Below are 19,090 nucleotides of genomic sequence, written 5' to 3'. Positions count from 1 at the left end.
ACAGCGACCTAGCCGCGGGGCCTTGGGCAAGCCGCTGCCTTGCAAAAAAAACCTGAAATTTTAGAGATTGGAGGAAAGCTTCTCCCAGTCTTGTGTTCCCCGGGCCTTTCCCCAAACTCGCCGCGGCTTCCTGGACAGTCTCCTGGGGCAGGCCATACCCTCCCTGAGTGACCACAGCCCAGGCGGTCACTCTGGAGACTGATGGCAGGAGATGCCCCAGCCGGACTGGCAGGGTTGCTAACAGGGCGATCGTACAAAAATGCTTTCCATGCCAGCCTACCGAATAGAGAAGGGAAGTGTGGTTGGAAATAAAGCACCTGTTTTCTTTCTTTTTTGAAGTTTCCTGAGTTTAATGACCTCTACTGCAAGTATTGTTTCGTTTATGGCCAAGATTGGGTACCAACTTCTGTAAGTTGAACTGTAAATCTTTTTTCAATTCTGTTGCTTTTTTTCCTTTCTTCTTATATTCCTCCCAGTCCCTCTTCCTCCCCGCCACCTGGCAAAGAGATAAAATGTCCAGATTCAATGCCCTGACTTGACACGATAAAAATGAACCATTTCAATATTTATTAGAGGGCAGGTAGGTAGTCGATCAAGTGCCAGGCCTGAAGTCAGGAAAACTCATTTTCTTGGGTTCAAATCCAAACTCAGATACTTTACTAGCTGTGTCAACCTAGACAAGTCATTTTAACTCTGTTTGCCTCAGTTTCTTCATCTACAAATAAGCTGGAGAAGGAAATGGCAAACCATCCTAGTATCTTTGCCAAGAAAACCCCAAATGGGTTCGTGAAGAGTCTAACATGACTAAAACGACTGAACAACAACAATAAATATTTACTAGACACTCTATGCTCAGATTTCTGTGCAAGAATGACCACAGATCTGATGCACCCAGCTTAATTTCATCAAATTCTCAGTGCAAGTACTCAGAATCATTATTACACTTTATCCCATGATTACAAAAATGCTATATAGTTTAAAATTTTCTTTTACTTGGTAACTTTTGTTTTTATTTCACCTCTGAGAGATCTATCCTTTTAAACTAAGCATAAAGAAAGAAAAAAATTCTGTAAAACTAACCAGCACATTGAATAAGTATGACATATACAGTATACACTTCTCTAGTAAACTGAGTTTAGGTACCTTCTCATTTCACTTTGGCTACAAACTTGGTCATTATGATTCCACAGAATTCTGTTTTAATTATTTTGTTGGTAGTTTTTTCCATTTATATGCTTAATAGTAATATGTTACTTTTTTGGTTTTGCTTACTTCATTTAAGTTCATATGAATATTCTTGTTCATATATAGATAGATAGATAGATAGATAGATAGATAGATAGATAACATCCATTCTTGTTTAAGCACCACAAAATAATTTACATTCCTGGATCACAACTTATTTAACCGTTCCCTAATACTTGTTATTACAAAAACTGCTGCAAAAAAAATTTGCATATGACACCTTTGATTTTTATCATTGACCTGCTTGGAATATATGCCTACCAGTAGGCTCTCCGGGTCAAAGGGCATTGCTTTCCAGAATGGTTGATAATTCACAGTTCTGTCTCTAGGGTAGTGATGTGCTTGTCTTTCCAACCCATCCAACACTGAGTATTCCCATATTTTGTCACCCTTTCCAGTTTGCATTTGTGAGGTAGACCACATTTCAGAGTTTTTTAAAACTACATTTTCTAATTATTAGTGATGGTTTTGTGACCTTTAACATTCAGGTAGTATACCCATTTTGAGTTTATTGTGTTAAGTGGTATAAGATGTTGATCTAAATTAAATTCTCCAAGCTATTTTAATTTTCCCAATAATTGTTTATCAGATAAAGGGTTCTTTCCCAATAATTTATGTTTGGAGATTTACTGAACTCTGAGCTAATTATTAACTAGGTCAATTATTTCTGATTTTTTCTTGTCCCACTAATCCACTGACTATTGTTTGGGTGGGGTCATTTAGCCAATTTTATTATGTTCTAGCTCATGTTTTTCCTCAAGAACAGAATGTGAGGTTTTCTTAAAATTTAGACAGCTTTACATTTCTAATCTGGTTTATATCAAAAGAGGTCACAACATTACTCTTGAATAACTATTCTTAATTAGTATTAAAGTTTTATGGTTACTGCTTTATAAGATAAAAATCTAAATGTGTGCTGTTCCCACCCTCCCATCTTCGTACTTATTTTCTTTGTTTCCCATGATATTCCAGTTCTTTGTTCCTCCAAATTAACATTTTTTATTTTGACCATTTCTGTAAAATATTCCTTGGTCATTTGTTTGGTATGGCACTAAATTTAAAAATTGCTTTTTTTTTTTTCTTAGGGTTTAGAAGAGGGAATATCTCAAATTACTTCTAAAAGTCCAGATGGGCTTCTAAAAACCCAGCAAACCCTGGTGTGGAACTTCCCTATTGATATCACCTTTAAAAGTACCAATCCTTATGGCTGTAAGTAAAAATTGGATTTGTAATATAGTATTAAAACTGACTTTTTAATGTAAAATTTTAGAACTTTAGGGTAATGTCCTCAAATGAAGTCTGGAATGACTCAGTCCTAACCTGGAAAGAACTTTTCATTGTTTGAAATCCTCTTATTTTCAGAATTGCATATATAAGAAACATGAGCTCAGAACTGTAACTCTGGAAGGAAGAATTGGAATTTGTTTTTTTGGTGAAGGAATGGGATTAAGTGACTTGCCCAAAATCACACAACTAGAACGTATCAGGTGTCTGAGACCCAATTTGAAATCAGATCCTCCTGACTTCAGGTTGGTACTCTATCCACTGGGCTCCTAGCTGCCCCTAAAAATAGGAATTTGAATGTCATGTAGAAGTTTTGAATGTTGAATAGGAGTTTTCTATCTTAAAAGGCCATCATTCCATTAGTTTGGGCAAAAAAAAAAGGTGAAGTTGGGTTGGGGACATACTTGAAGACATCTCAACTTTGCCTACTAGGTCTAAATTTTCTTAGTTATTCCAGATAAATTGATATTAAATCCTGTTTGGGTTTTTTTAAAAATAACAAATACAGTATAATCTAATGGAAATAAAACAACTAAGAGTCAAGTGGTCTCTTTTAGTTCTGACTCTGCTATATTTGTCTGTGACTTAGGGGAGTCAATCCTTATTTGTAAAAATGGGATAAATAATAACTCATCTTGTGAGAGAATCAAATGGAATAATGTATGCAGAAGCATTTTGTAAACTATACAGTGCCATGAAAATATATGCAATAATATCAATTATACTCTAGTTCCCTTTTATAATGTGCTTTTCCTCATGGTGCTATTAACTATTAGCTTATTAGTTTTTAGCTTTTCTCATGAAATGGTTTGGAAATGTTTTATTACTGTTTATAATTTAAAACATTCTTTTCTGAAACAATAATTTGTGATCTTAAGAGTTCTTTTGGGGGCTATACATGTATAAATTCTTTTAATTTTCCTCTGGAAAATATTTCTCTAAAACCAATGGGAATGGGGGCACAGTGCATAGAGCACCAGCCCTGGAATCAGGAGTACCTGGGTTAAAATCCAGCCTCAGACACTCAATAATTACCTAGCTGTGTGGCCTTGGGCAAGCCACTTAACCCCATTGCCTTGCAAAAACACTAAAAAAAAAAAAAGTCTCTTTAAAACCAATGGGAATGTCTTAAAAGAACAACAAAAGGTTGTTTAAAATAGTAGTGTTTTTCTACTAGGTTAAGTTAACATTTTATTTAACTTTTAATATATTTATTTGTAGTAGAATTGTGGTATGTGTTCATTCATAGTTGGGAAAACCAAGACAGTTTTCAAAACTTTTAGTGACAGTGCTCCAAAATTCCACAAGATGGAGATGTTGCATGGAAATCTGTGTTGGGTTGTCTGACTCTCACTGATTTTCTTCTTTGTGTCTTTCTCACTATTATTTCCATATCACATTTCTTTTTGCTTATATGCATATGTTGCATTTCTTCATCTTTGTTGTCTCTTTATTTCTTCTGTATGTGTCTAAATATCTCTCTTGGTTTCTCTCTGAGTTTCCTTCTGGGTCTGAGAAATTGTCTATAAATTTCTGCCTCTCTTACTACTTGTGTGACTTTGGGCAAGTCACTTAACTTCCCTGGTCTTCAGTTTTTCCTTATCTGTAAAATGAAGGGGGTTAGATCAAATATTTTCTGAGATCTTTTCACATTTTTGGTCTGCAATTGTAAGGATGTAATCATTGTTATCTAAGGTTCAAATTTGGATTATTACATATTGAGGAATAGGAATACAAGGGAAAGCCTCACATAAAACCAGGGTTTTTAATGGGTTGCTCAGGCACAATATTTATCGAGGGTCAATTACAGCATTTTCAGTAACAGGTAGGACTAGACACAGGGTGAGGTTAACCTAGCAAGGGACTAGGATTAGATCTAGGATCCAATGTTAGAAACTTTCTCAACTATAGCAAGGACAACTTTGCAAGGGGCCAAGAGAGGATGTTCCTGTACAGAGAAGCTCTGAAGTCTTTAGCTTGCTCTGTGCTGCTGTCAGTCATTCCCACCATTCTTACCCCCCCCCCCCCCCCACTAAGCATAAGGTTTTGGGCCTAAAGGGCTGCTATTAAAAAAAACAACTCAAGACTCCTAAGAGGGAAATAGTCTTTTTTTTTAATAGATTGGGGGTTTACCAGAGATGTGCAAGATTTGAACGGAAGGACAGTGTCTGAGGTGTTTTATTGGGAAGAATTGAGATTTTGTACACCAGAGTCTTATGAGGAAGCAAATGCTAAGCCATTAACATGTATTAATGATATTTAAGAACTTTTTAAATCCAAAGTTGAATATGACTGCTAGAGGCAGACTGAGGAACCAATTTAGATAAGATGATTTAAAAGCTTCTCTTAAAGTAGAGTTGCAAGCTAATATTTGGTTAAGTACTGCTTGATAACAAGCAGAGTTTAGAGAAAAAATGCTGATATTTCTTTTAAGCGTTGTTTTGTTATATGTTCTTTTAAATTTTCATGAAGATGTTAGTAAAATATTGATATTGCCAACATGTCTGGTGACATGAGTCAAGAGCCTGTAAGTCTTATTATATAATTTTGTTATCTTATACTTTATATTCTCCCTTGAGGATATGATTTCTCTCTCATCACATTCAACTTAGATCAATGTATACCATGGAAACAACATAACAGACTGCCTTCTGTGGGGGGTAGGGGGAAGGAAGTGAGATTAGGGGGGGAAATTGTAAAATTCAAAACAAATAAATAAATAAATAATTTTTTTAAAAAAAGAGTCTCTAAGTCAAGGCACCAACATATATATACCTGAATATAGTAATATATTTTGTAAAATATGAGCTTTTTATGGACAAGTACCATTTCAGGTTTTGCTTTTGTGACCCTAGCATCTTGTATAGTGCTTTTTTTATGTTACTTTAAAATTACTGTTATTTTATGATAGGTACTGTGCCCAGAAAGAATTAACCATCAGTTAAGGAACATACCTTGTGAATTCAATTTAATTTTAAAAAGTCATCATCTTGGGGTTTCCCTGTCTCCTTTATCATGTATATATCACTAAATATATAGATATATGTATGTATGTATGTATGTATGTGTGTACATATACATATATAATGTACTTTTTCTAGAATGTAATTGTTTATACTTCATGTTTTATTTTTAAAGCAGAACAATGTTATATATTTTCTCTTAATTATTCCCAAATCAAACCAACAAAATTAAATTTTACATGACTTTTTTTGGTAGATTTATTTTCCTATATGTCCGTGACTTTCAATGAAAAAAAAAGCTGCTTTGTTCCTAGTTTATAGCCTTTGTTAAATTCATTGTTTGCTGATATGCTTGACATGAATTGATTGATACTTGTTAAAAAGTAGTTACTAGAAAAAAAAATTTTAAGCAGTTACTAGGCACTATGGCTCTTATAAAGGTACTATAATATTCAGGCTATTTTCTGTAACAATATTGTCTTCCAGGCCAACTTCATTCATGAGCTTAACAAAACAGATACCTCTTTTTACCTATTCTTTTCAAGGGCCACAGATAGTGATAAGTGTATATGGACCTGACCTTTTTGGAAATGATGTGGTTCGAGGTTATGGAGCTGTACATGTTCCTTTCACTCCTGGTCGGTAGGTGTCTTCCTGTTACATTTATTCACTTTGTATATCAATCATTTTTTCTGGAAGGAATTTCATTTCTCCAAATGAATAGAAATTTGGCATAATGCCTCTGAAAGGTTGCTAATCCCTGATTTAAACCATATGATATATTGATTGGTTTTGATTATTATGGATTAATGGCCACTGCCTAGTTGGCAGATCAGATTGTTCAGAGTTTTTATGAAATAGCCAGCTTCTAAAAGTTTTTAGAGACAGCTTCTAAAGAGACTTCTAAAAGAGACAGCTTCCAAAAAAACTGCTTTAGAGTGTTTGAATAAAGTGAGATCTCCTCAGTATGGAAATTCCAACAGAGTTGTTGAAATACAGGAGAAAGAAGTAGGTGGTTGCTAGGGCAAAGATATGAATGTAAAGGTTATCTGCAGATGACTTAGGTTAGGAAAGCTTATATGGTTGGGTATCTCCTCCCTATGTCCAGAAAAATAGTACAATTTATGATTACCACAGAAAAGTAAAGAAACTTGTGAAGGCATGGTGGAGTATATACTCTCTCCAGAGCATATATGCCCTGCAGACTATATACTTCTTCTTTTCAGAGAATGAAGGACAATTTTCAAAATAGAAGTCCTTAATTATAAACTAGCTTCTACATGTTAGTATAGGGACAATGAATTTTAATGATTGAAATTTCCAGATTTCTTATGGGATGAAGCCAAGATTAAAAAAAAAAATTACTTGACCTGAGATTTCACCGGTTGGGAATTTCCTATATCATTTCAGATTGATACCTTCTCTACAATTTATACCATTAGAGAATTGCCTGGTGCACTAAGAAAGTGAGTAATTAGTGTCACGTAGCCTGTGTGACCTACTGTCAATGCCAAGCTACCATATATGAATGCAATGATGACAGGCCACCATTGGGTTTGAAACTCATCTCATGGTTTTGGGTATCTCATGACTAACAAATTTCTGTTCTGATAATAAGAGAATGGAGTGCCAGAAGGGCCAAAAGTTGTTGTAATTAGAATGTCACAGCCTATAGGTATGTGGCACTATTTCCTATTTAAGGTCCCAGCTGTGGACTAAGACCAGGGTTCAGTTCTGACTTGTAAAGAAAGGGATCAGGCTTTAGGCTTTTTTTTTTTTTTTACTTGTCATCTCTGGCTTATTACACCCCCATTCTAGAATAGAGCTCTTAAGGACAATAATTTAAACAAAGCTTAGGTTTGAAATGTGTCTAAGGTCTCTTTCCAGAAGGAGTTAACAGAATCCCTTCTAGAAAAATACTCAAACATAAAAAGTAGCTCTGTAGTACTTCCTGTACTACAAAAGAAAGTATTAAAAAATCAAAAACTCATAATAGCACAGCACTCTGATAAAATGTGCATGAAAAAGTTTCCTATAATTATAGTTATACTCCTCTGGGAGGTTGATATTCCCTAGAGATTATTCATTCTCTAAGCCTCTACCTCTAAGCAAGGCAAATTTTTCTCTTAAAAATATTGAAATAATTTCAAAACTTAATTGATTCTGGGAACTAAAGATTTATGCAGTTAACATACCCTCCTGGAAGACTAGATATGAAAAAATACCTTCTTCTGGCTTCTTATTAGTGGATCACCTTGGGCAGCTCTCCCTCTGTACAAATTTGTGGAGAGCCAACAAACAAGGGCAGGTCAGTGGTTCATTGGAAAGAATGCTGGGGCTGGAGTCAGAAACCTTCTTCTTGAATTCAATTCCAAATTCAGACACTTCCTAGTTATGTGACCCTTGGCAAATCACTTAATGCTGTTTGCTTCAGTTTCCTCGTCTGTAAAGTGAGTTGGAGAAGGAAGTGGCAAACCATTCCAGTATTTTAGCCAAGAAAATACCAAATGAGGAAAGAAACAGTCTAACATGACTGAATGACAACAAAAACTAAGGAAAGAAAATATAAAATGAAAAAATGACCTCTTTCTCAGAAGGAAAGTCTAGTCCCAGAAGATCTCCTGGGACACATGTAACTCTCCTCACAAAGACTCAGGACCAAAAAATTCCCCTTCCCCCAACCTTCTGATGAGAAATTAAACTCCTTCAAATGAAAATTCTTCTATGGATCCCTAGAAAACCTAGAAAACAGTCCAGATCAGACCTCTCTGGGGTTCCTTCAAGATACTCTTGTTTTTTCCCAAATGGTTCATTCCTCAGTAAAAAGCACTTCAAATGGAGATCTGAACTTAACTGATGAGAGGATGAACAGGCTTAGCTTAAAAGAAAGCAAACTCAGATGAGTACCAAGTGGGGCACCCCCAAAGGAATTAAGCTCTAGAAGTTAATTATAGTTATGTCTTGGTCTACTCCAATATGTAGACCTTGATTGAGTTATCAAACAATGCAGAACCAAAGTAAAAATGTCCATTTAGGATTCCCACAAAGTATTTCATCTTTTTTTAATATTTTAAATATTTACTTATTTAGAGAGTATAATTAGACTTCTGAATTACTGTTTCATGTTTTAAATATTTGTCAGTATATATTTAAAGCCCTTTGTCTTTTAGGCATTTCTTTTACAATAAAGCAAATAAATTACTGCCTTATACTTGATCATCTTTACATTCCAAGTACTTTTTTATTTTTTTCCCCCAAGTACTTTTTTAGATGGAACCATGCTAATCCTTTTTGAGAACACTCAAGAGGTAAGCCAGTTGTAGACGTAGTTTAAATTATAGCTCAGAATTCTGCTCTAGTAAGGGAGTACGTTTAACTAAAGACCATCAAAAAGAAATTCTGTCTCCTTTCTTTAGAGACCAGAATTAAATGTGGTCTAAATTAGTTCAGAAAAGGAGGGCCCCATAGCCTCTTTACCATAGGTTGTTACAAGAAATAAGAGTACTTGCAATTTTTACATCTTGCTTCTTTCAGAAAATTGGGAGTTTTTATTTTCCAACTTTATTTGTTGAGGTGCTTTTCTTTTAGCTTAGAGTAACTTAGCCATTTCAATCTTAAGCAGAATCATAACTAATGGTTTTTGTGCCCTAGCAAAAGGTAGGAATCTGAATCTTTAATTCATTTGGGAATAGTGGTCGCAGAAAACATAGTATCTATGAAGCTGCTGCTGGAGCAAGAACAAAGTGGTTCTAGGTGGTGCAGTGGATAAAGCAACAGCCCTAGAGTCAGGAGTACCTGGGTTCAAGTCCGGTCTCAGACACTTGATAATTACCTAGCTGTGTGGCCTTGGGCAAACCACTTAACCCCATTTACCTTGCAAAAAAAAACTTAAAAAAAAAGAACAAAGTGGTTATTAAACAGGGGAAAGAAAGAAAGAAGCTATAATCTCATAGCTTGATTTTGTTGAAGACCTGAAATTAATGTCCTCGGTCCTCATTTAGATGGAAAGGAGAAATTTTAAGAGTTTCAAGGAAGAGAGCATTTGGCTTATATCCCTTCCACCCTTGTCAGAGTGATTCAACTAGCACAAGTTCACTTTTTGTATGAATGGGACTCTTTGTGTTATAATTTCCAGCTTGAAAACCTAGATTCTTCCATATATAAAGCCATTTGAGTTGATATTATATCATGGTAAATTTCTGGTTTTCTGTTTTTACAGAATTTTATGGATACTTACCCATTATAATCATTTTGTATGACCCCCTAATGCAAAACTGTGAAGTCTGAGATATAAGGCTTCTAGGTAGAATGGGAAAAGCTCAGAATTTGGAGAAAATTTTAATTGGAATCCCAGTTTTACCACGCACTATAACTTTTCTGGGCCTCAGTTTCCTTACCTTTACAATAAAGAGATTACACTAGAATACTTTTAAGTTCTCTTTTGATTCTAAAATCTTATGAGCCTAGGTCTTATAGATGGAATTCTGTGTCTCTTTTCCTGACTGTTCTTCCATTACTAAAAACTTGACCACTGAGAACCTTAAAAGTGTTCATTCTTGGAGCGGCTAGGTGGCACAGTGGATAGAGCACCAGCCCTGGAGTCAGGAGTACCTGAGTTCAAATCCTGCCTCAGACATTTAATGATTACCTAGCTGTGTGACCTTGGGCAAGTCACTGAACCCCATTTTCCTTGCCAAAAAAACCAACCCCCCCCCCCAAAAATGTTAATCCTTTCAGGCATATTTGCATTTTAAAATTTTTTATGGCTAAAGATGAAATTTCAGGCCTGAATAGATCTGGGTTATTTGAGTATAAAAAATAGGATAAGGGGGCAGCTAGGTGACGCAGTGGATAAAGCAACAGCCCTGGAGTCAGGAGTACCTGGGTTCAAATCTGGTCTCAGACATTTAATTACCTAGCCGTGTGGCCTTGGGCAAGCCACTTAACCCCATTGCCTTGCAAAAACCTAAAAAAAAAAAAGAGAGAGGATAGAATGTACTGGTTCCTCTATCCTGATCTTATTACACACTTGTATATTTCTCTGATCATGTTTTAATTTTATATTTTTACTCAGTTACATTAACAGTACTCAGAATATTTGCTAAATTTGTGTTCAAATATATATATTTCAGACACAAAAGGACTATCCCCATGTTTGTACCAGAATCGACATCTAAACTGCAAAAATTGACAAGGTAATTGCAACACATTTCACAAAAACCAGGGGTTCTTAACCTGGAGTACCTTTTAAAACTATTTTGGGGGCAGCCAGGTAGGTGGTACAGTGGATAGAGCACTGGCCCTGGAGTGAGGAGTACCTGAGTTCAAATCTGACCTCAGACACTTAATAATTACCTAGCTGTGTGGCCTTGGGCAAGCCACTTAACCCCATTGCCTTGCAAAAATCAGGGGGAAAAAAACAAACTATTTTGGTAACTATATTTTAATATAATTGATTTCCTTTATATTTTTAAGTATTTTATTTTTGCATTTTAAAATAATCTGAAAAGGCATCTTTAGGTTTCACCAGAATGTCAAAAGGATCTGTGACACAAAAAATTCAAGAAGCTTTGTTTTAGAAGATAGGATTGGCAAACTTGGTGCCAGAATAAATAAGAAAGTGCACCTCTCTTCCTTCTATGCAAAGGTGGGAAACTTTGGGTCATTTAATGTATATGTTTTGCTGAACTCTTTTTCTTCCTTTTTTTTTCTTCTTTGTTGCAATAAATGACTCATGGCTCACAGGATATATTTGGAAATGAAGAGATACAATAACAAAATATGTCATTAACATTTTTTAAATGCCTAAAGAGAGGTGACATAACAGATGTATAAAGATCTGAGTTCATACCCTTTCTCTGATACCCACTGGCTATGTACCCTGGGCAAGTCATTTAATCTCTTAATGTTCAAGACAACTTTGAAAAATTATAAGTTGCAAAAAAGTTGTTTACTTGAATTACTAAGAGGAAGATTCTCAAGGAGAATTTCCTCTATAAATGAAATTTCAACTCTAGGCTCTATCTGTAGTCTACAAAAAAGTTAAGGTCAACAATTGAACTGACCTCTTAATGTTACTTCATTTCTGCCTTTTAGCATTTTAAAACCCTCAGCAATTAATTTCTATCAAAAAGTCATTGTATCAAACAAATAAATACCATTAAAATAATAATAAATTATATTTGAAATTACTTTTATCATCTCCTTGAAACTCCAGAACTTGATATTGCAAATTGCACCTATGGATGTATGACTCTCCATCTGCCAGCACATATCTATAAACTCTGATCAAATCAAGCACAGCAGAAAATATTAACAAGGCAGAGAGCAGGAGGTTTTTCCTTGAAAATCAAACCTCAAGCTGTTATCTACAAGCCTTCTTACAGTATTTCCTTCCTCAACTATATCAACTAAAGTTCTTGTCTCATATCAAACTGAAAAATTCACCTAGAGCTCCCTCTTTTCACTTCTACCTTATCTCACAACCCTTCCTCCTCATCTTATAACCCCTGGATATCAATCCAACATTTCTTCCTTTCTTTCAGTCTTAAATAAAGAGGGGACTCTTCTCCCCAAAGCCAACTTGGAGCCCATTTCTTCTTTTTTATTTTAAAACAGAATTTCTTCATTATCATCTATACTCTCAAATCTTAATTCTCTCCCTTTATATTCCTTTCCTGATGCCTGCAAAAATAGTCAAATATTGCTCGTCCTTTAAAAAGGCCTCTATAGATCACACCATACCTGGTAAGTATTATTCATTATCTCTCCTACCTTTGCCAGCCAAATACCTTGAAAAAAAACTGCTGCTGCTTTTCCCCTTGTATACAATCTGGCTAACAAGCTTATTAGTAAACTGAAATTACTCTCACTAAAATTACAAATAATCTCCTATTGCTAAAGTTAATGGCCTCTTTTCTCTTAAAAAAAATCTGAACTCAACAAATACCAATAATATGGGTATTTCCACATACAGTGTAAATAATAGAAAAGGATTGTACATGCAACTGCAGATCTATTGCACACAACTTGATTTTCTCAATTTCATAGCTGTATTATTCTCTGAAATTCTTTAAGGCCTTTCTCATATTCTAAATATGTTTTTAAAGAAAAGATGCTTCAGTGGTCCTCTTTTCTTTCTTTTTTGCTTCCCTATTGGAAACAAAGTTCCTGAAATAAATATACAAAATCAAGCAAAACAAACTCCTACATTCACTATGTTCAAAAATGCATCTATTTCTTGGGTCCATTACCTTTCTGTCATTGTACTAGTATCATTAGTCCATCAGAGACTAGTCACAAAGCTTCATTGCAACACTTTTCTTCTTCAGGTAGATAGATCAGTTGATTGCTTGATCTAGCATTTTCAAGTTTTTTAAGAGTTGTCTTTCATTATAATATTATTGTGTAAATGTTCTCATTTCACTAACTCTGAATAAGTTCATACATATGTTCCCATGTCTTTCTGAAACTACCCCTTTTATTTATTCTTATGGCAACAATAGAAGGTTTCCCCCTTAAATTTGCAGGTCTTTGCTATAATAAGAGCTGTTATAAATATTTTCATACATATAAGTCCTTTTTCTCTTTATCTCTTTAGGTTATAGACTTAATATATCTTGCTAGATCCAAAGATAATGTCTAGTTTAGTGACTTTGGGGACAATGTTCCAGATGACTTTCCAAAACAGTTGGGACCATTTCCCAGCTATACCATATTCATTAATCGATTTATTTTTCCACAGTTAGTGAATCAACAAACATTTATTAAGTACTTTATGTGTTAGGTGATAAGCTGAATGGCCCAGTGGGTAAAGTGCTGACTGTGGAAGTCAGTGGGACTCCTCTTCAGTAGTTCAGATCTGGTCTCAGACACTTCCTAATGTGTGACCTTGGGCAAATCACTTAATCCCATTTGCCTAATTTATAAAATGAGCTGAAGAAGGAAATGGCAAACAATCCCAGGATCTTTGCCAAGAAAACCCCAAATGGAGTCATGGAGAGCCAGGCATAACTGAACTAACTGAACAATAGCAACAAATGTACCAGGAACATATTAGGGGAAAATGGAAGGTAATCTCTTAAGAAAGACACTAATATTAAGCAGACCTGAAAAAGATGTCCCGTAGAAGATGGTATTTTAGTTGAGGCTTCAGGAAAACTAGACCCCAGAGACAAGGAGAGAGAGTCCATGAGGGACAGCCAAGGAAAGGGCATGGGGTTGGGAGCCCACTGTCATTGTATCATTAAAGTGAGAAGACTGGATTTAAAATTTACAATTTTTTTTCAAAGATATTTATCACTTCTTTATATGTGTCATTCTCTGAAATGATACATTTTTCCACCTTAGGAAAGATTTTATATTTGAATCAGATGTGAAAATTAATACTAGGTTATATAATTAAGAAAGCTACTTTTACACACACCACAATAACTGAAGGGAATGGCTTGGATTACAAAATGAACTGGGATGGGTCTCTATTTGCCTATCAGAAGTAATCTTGTTGATAGTCATTTGGAAAGCTAGTATTATCATTTCCATATCTTTGCTATTGTAGGTGGGAATGATCTAGGTGCCTGTATGTTTGGTGGGTTTCCCAGGAGGGTACTTTGGGCCCTGCAGCAGCAGTAGTCCACACTGAACTTGTCCTGCTTTCTCCAAACCTACAAAAAAGTAAATTCTCATTTTATTGATTAAAAAAAAATCATTAACCAGCAATGGAGTATAAAATAATTTCAGTACACTATGGTAGACTTGGCCAAGTGATTTCTTCAGAGCATAATCAAGGGTATATGCCTAAGGCTTTGGTATCTCTGCTACATATCAAGAGACATAAGCTCACATGGCTTGTAGTGCTAATCATGGACTCCAATTTGGTCTGGATCTAAGGTACGATGATAGATCAAGAATGGGGATTAGGAGTGGACCTGTGATTTCACTGATATGAGAACTCTCTGTTGAGGGAGTTCTTCACCAATACAGATAAATACCTTCTGTCCAATTTGTATTCTGAGGGTGATAACCTAGACCAGAGAGGTTAAGAGGTTTATTTGTTTGTGTTTGTGTGTGTGTGTGTGTGTGTGTGTGTGTGTGTGTGTGTGTGTGTGTCAGACTCAGGACTTTCTTACATCAAGACTGGTTCTATTGTCACTATGCCACATTTCCTCTTGTTATGAAGTATCTTTTTGAATAATTAAATTACGATAATCCTTTCTGAGGAATTACTTTAATCCAGTTGATCCTTTATATTTAGGGAACAGTTAAGTAGCATAGTGGATGGAGCACTGGCCCTGGATTCAGGAGGATCTGATCCAGCCTCAGACACATAATTGCCTAGCTGTGTGACCTTGGGCAAGTCACTTAACCCCCATTGCCTTAAAAAAAATTTAATTTAAAAAAAAGATCCTCTATATTTTAGAGGGCCCAGACCATGCATGCTGTCAGCACACATGTTTTATTTTATTATTTATTAACTATGGACATAGTTAACCTCTTGCCAGCTTGTATGTCATGGGTAACCTCAAAATAAGGGTTTTACTGTTTGGCATCTACTGAAATTGACTTTCAAAATTGAAACAGGCTAGAGAAAGAATAAATTTTAGGAGCTGGGATCAGTCTCCTGGTCTAATCTCAGCTGGTATTTCAGTCCTACTCTGACCTTTGCTTGCTGGTCTTTTTTCCTTTTTTTTTAAGTATATTATTTATTTTATTGTTGAATTTTCTTTTATAGTCAAATATATTACATTTAATTATGTTGTAATCAACTTTTCATGGTGCCTAGACCCAAATACAGCCTGTCAATTTATAGACTATTGGCTTGATGGTCTTTCTTGCTTCTGTCATGCCTTATGGTCTCCACCTCCAGGACCATACTTTTTCAGAGTCTGTCTTGGTTCTTTGATGCTCTACCAGCTGGAGTTAGTGCAGTGACAGCAACAAGACAGTTTGCTTGCTCTAGTGCTACTTGTCAACTGACTGATTTTCTGACTCTCCTTCTCTGCCCTGGCCTTGTGGAAAGGAAGTCCTTTGAGGGCAACAAAAGAGAAAAAACAAATTTTGGCAGTGGTGTGCTGTAAATGTTTAACAACCAACTGTCTGAGAGGGGGGGAAGATACATATGACATACTTTTAAATTTAATATGCTTTAGCATTTTATTTTTCATTTTCTTAAGTGTAGTCAACAAAATCAGACCTTTATAGCACTTGGTGATAATCAACATATAACTGCTCACACTGAAAGTTTTAACAATTTGCTTCCACAAACTGTTTCACTTGGCTCCAATATACATCTCATTTGGGGATTGGTATACACACATGTGTTTTCCTGCCTTCTTCATAATACTTCATCCTTTCTCCATTCATAAGCTTAGTTAATCAGTTCCTTCCTTTCACCCTGACTATGGCAGTAGCCCCACCTCAGTTTTCTCTCTTTTCCAGTACATCCTCCATATTACCAAAACCCTTTTTTGAAAGTGCAAGTCTGTCTGGGTCCATTCTTCCCACTTGTTAAATGACCTTTCCAACTCTGAGATTCTATGATTTTTTGATTTCTGAGAAATAATTGCTATAACTGAAAATAAGAAATTTATATGAACTTTTGAAGAATAAGGTTACTTTACACCTTGATTCGCTAAAAAGTTTTTTCATAAATTTGCAAAGTAATTTGAGACAACTCTATGAGCATTATAAGTATTATAATATCTGTAAGTATGGTAAGGGGGTCAGGTAAGCATAAATGCAGTTACATATTAAAAGTACTTTGTCAACCTTAAAAGGGCTATGTAAAAGTCATCTATTATCTCTATATTACAAATGAGGAAATTGAAACTTAGAAAGCTAGATAATTTGTTCCTGTTCATACAGGTTAGCAATTTTGTATCTCCCCCCCCCCCCCCCCCAAGTTTCACAGTGCAGTTTTAAGCTACTTAAAAGCTAAGATTTTTGGAACATTTTTCTGAGACAGAACTGAACCTATATCTTCCTGACTTTTAAGTTCTCTATGTTATGGTATTTTTTTTCTGAAGCAAGTAAAAAATATATAAATGTTGAAGAAAAGCATACTTTTATAATATTCAGTACTGCTTTTTATGGTGCCAGAGGTCAGCTAGGTTGTACAGTAGATAGAACACTGGCTTTGGAATCAAGAGGATGGGAGTTCAAATCTAACCTCTGACACTTGACTTTGTGTGAAATCTTGAACAGGTCACTTAGCCCTGAATGCAGGGTCATCTTCAATCATTCTGATACATATCTGGACACTGGATTCAGATCCAATTCACGTGCTTGTCATGGCATCACTTCCCTGATGTCATGGTCTTCTTCAAGAATGAAAGAAAAATATGTTATGGTGCCAAGCATGTTTTAATGAAAAGAACACTGGATTGGGGAATAGAAAACCTGGTTTCTAATTTCATTCCCTAAAGATTGGGGGGCTAGATAAGATTTATATGTTTAACCTTCTGGCAAGTTACTTGACTTCTTGAATAAACAATATCTCTAATTCAGTATTCTCACCTGAAAAAAAGAGTTTGGATAGAGTAACTTGAAAGTTTTTTTTTCTAGCCTTAAAACTGATAATTCAGCAAAATCTCAGAGTTATATCTGAATATCTTCACTCACAGAGCTTATTTATAGTTAGATAATTAAAACCTCTTTGCAAAGTACATTTATAAACTAGTTAGACTTGATTTTGCCTCCCATTATACAATGATAATGACAGTTTCACAATTTTTACTGTACTAACAGCATGAAAAGAGTAATTGGAGGCAATGAGACTTTAAAATATTTATCATAAAGATTTTGTTTTCATAATCTTTCATGTGTCAACTAAACATCTCAACATAAAATTATCTCTAAACAATTTTGATTTCCAGAAATCAAGGACTTAAAGATATGAGCAGTATAATCTTGTCTGTCATTTAGAATTAAAAAGGTGCTATTTAAATAATTGTCTAAAAGCTTGTCTAATGTGATTTTTAAAAGTAATTTTTGGAATCAGTAATTATATAATTCCAGATAAGTCACTCAACTGAATTTATTTTTTTAGTAAGTATTTTTGTATGTTACTAGATGAATATGTCACTTGTATTTGGACTCTACCATGACTTTGTGTATTTTGTTCTATCGTTTATTATTGACATGGGTAAAGATAGCATATTCTTAAGAATTTTTAATTGCCACAGATCTGGAAGGGATGGCTTGAGGGTCAAATCAAGAGGAAGGAGGAGTGTTGAAGTAAGTCTTCTGGATCATAGGATTTAAGCTGGAAGAGATCCCCTCATTAAATAGATGACAATAGATGAGACCCTGTGAAGTTAGGTGGCTTGCTTAAAGTCATATAGAAATTAGTTAGCAGAGCTGAGATTCTAATGAATATGCTGTGACTCTAAAACCATTGTTTTTTTCCACTGTACTACAGTTTTTGGGTAGCAGAGTGGTACAGTGGATAGAGTACTGGGTCTGGAGTCAGCAAGACTCATCTTCCTAAGTTCAAATCTGATCTGACACTTAATAACTGTGTGACCTGGGCAAGTCCCATAACCCTGATTGCTTTCCTTCCATCTGTAAAATGAGCTGGAGAAGGAAATGGCTGGGCATGCCAGTGTTTTTATGAAGAAATCCCCAAATGGACTCTTGAAGAGTTGTACACAACTGAAATGACTGAACAACACAGTCTTCAGATATTTGAAGGACTGTTGTGAAGAAAAGATGAATTAGTCTGTGTTGCACCAGACGAAGTTTAGGGAGATAGATTTTTAGATAAATATGAGGAAGGATTTTATAATAATTAGAGCACAGGCTTCCTCACAAAGGGATGAGTTCCCTTACTGACTATTTAAGGACAGAGCCTGGATAACCATCTGTCATAGATATTGCAGAGAAAGGATTCCTGCTTTGTGCTTAGACTTCTTATTAGACTGAATGGTCTGCTGTCTTTTCCAAGTCTTTGATTCAATGAGATGATAGACATAATCTGAACTACTTAAAAGATGACTGCAAAAACAAAATACCCCCCCCCAATAAAAAACCCGCTTTAATATTTTGAAGTTTCCAAAGGGGGGGGGTTGTTAAAATTCTTTGTGTTGATTTCTACATAAATGGCATCTGATTGTCTCATGCATAAATACAAAAAAAAAGTTTTTGTATCAGCTGCTTAAGGAATTACTGTGAGATGATTGTTATTAAGGGATAGCAATAAGTAAAAAAAGAGGAGAGGTTGCATGGTGTAGTAAAGAGATCATTTGGAGTCAGGATCTGGACTTTGAATCCTGTCTCTTATGGTTACTAACTTTGTGGAACTGGACTTTTCTTAATTTTCTTACTCTTAAGATGAGGATACAAATACTTGCTCAACCTTTCTTAAAGGGTAGCAGTGAAGAAAGTATTTTACAGTCCTTAAAGTGATATATAAGTGTGCTAGTATTATTAATAATATTGAAAATTTGTAACAGTTCTAACATGAATATTCTTAGTTTCATAGTTATATTTTCTTTTTGAATAATAGCACCTTTTGACTAAACATCATATCCACTAAGTTTAATAATATTTGCTGTATTCTACAACCCTCATCTTTCACCTCTGCAAAGAAGGTTTGGAAT

The 19,090-nt window shown here is 35.1% G+C and overlaps 1 protein-coding gene across 2 annotated transcripts in view; it reads left to right on the top strand.

Annotated features, from left to right (window-relative positions):
* B9D1 (B9 domain containing 1) overlaps nt 1-19,090 on the top strand; it is a 50,330-nt gene that overhangs the window by 464 nt on the left and 30,776 nt on the right. The window contains exons 2-5 of one of the 2 annotated variants that reach the window (XM_074206943.1): nt 340-408; nt 2,331-2,454; nt 6,038-6,134; nt 10,625-10,687. In XM_074206943.1, coding sequence (XP_074063044.1) covers nt 340-408; nt 2,331-2,454; nt 6,038-6,134; nt 10,625-10,687 — 353 coding nt within the window. The remainder of the gene's footprint in view (nt 1-339; nt 409-2,330; nt 2,455-6,037; nt 6,135-10,624; nt 10,688-19,090) is intronic. The other variant, XM_074206944.1, reaches the window with a different exon arrangement.

Source organism: Macrotis lagotis, chromosome X (assembly GCF_037893015.1).
Source record: "Macrotis lagotis isolate mMagLag1 chromosome X, bilby.v1.9.chrom.fasta, whole genome shotgun sequence".
Taxonomy (NCBI): Eukaryota; Metazoa; Chordata; class Mammalia; order Peramelemorphia; family Peramelidae; genus Macrotis; species Macrotis lagotis.
This window is presented reverse-complemented; position numbering and strand designations above follow the sequence as displayed.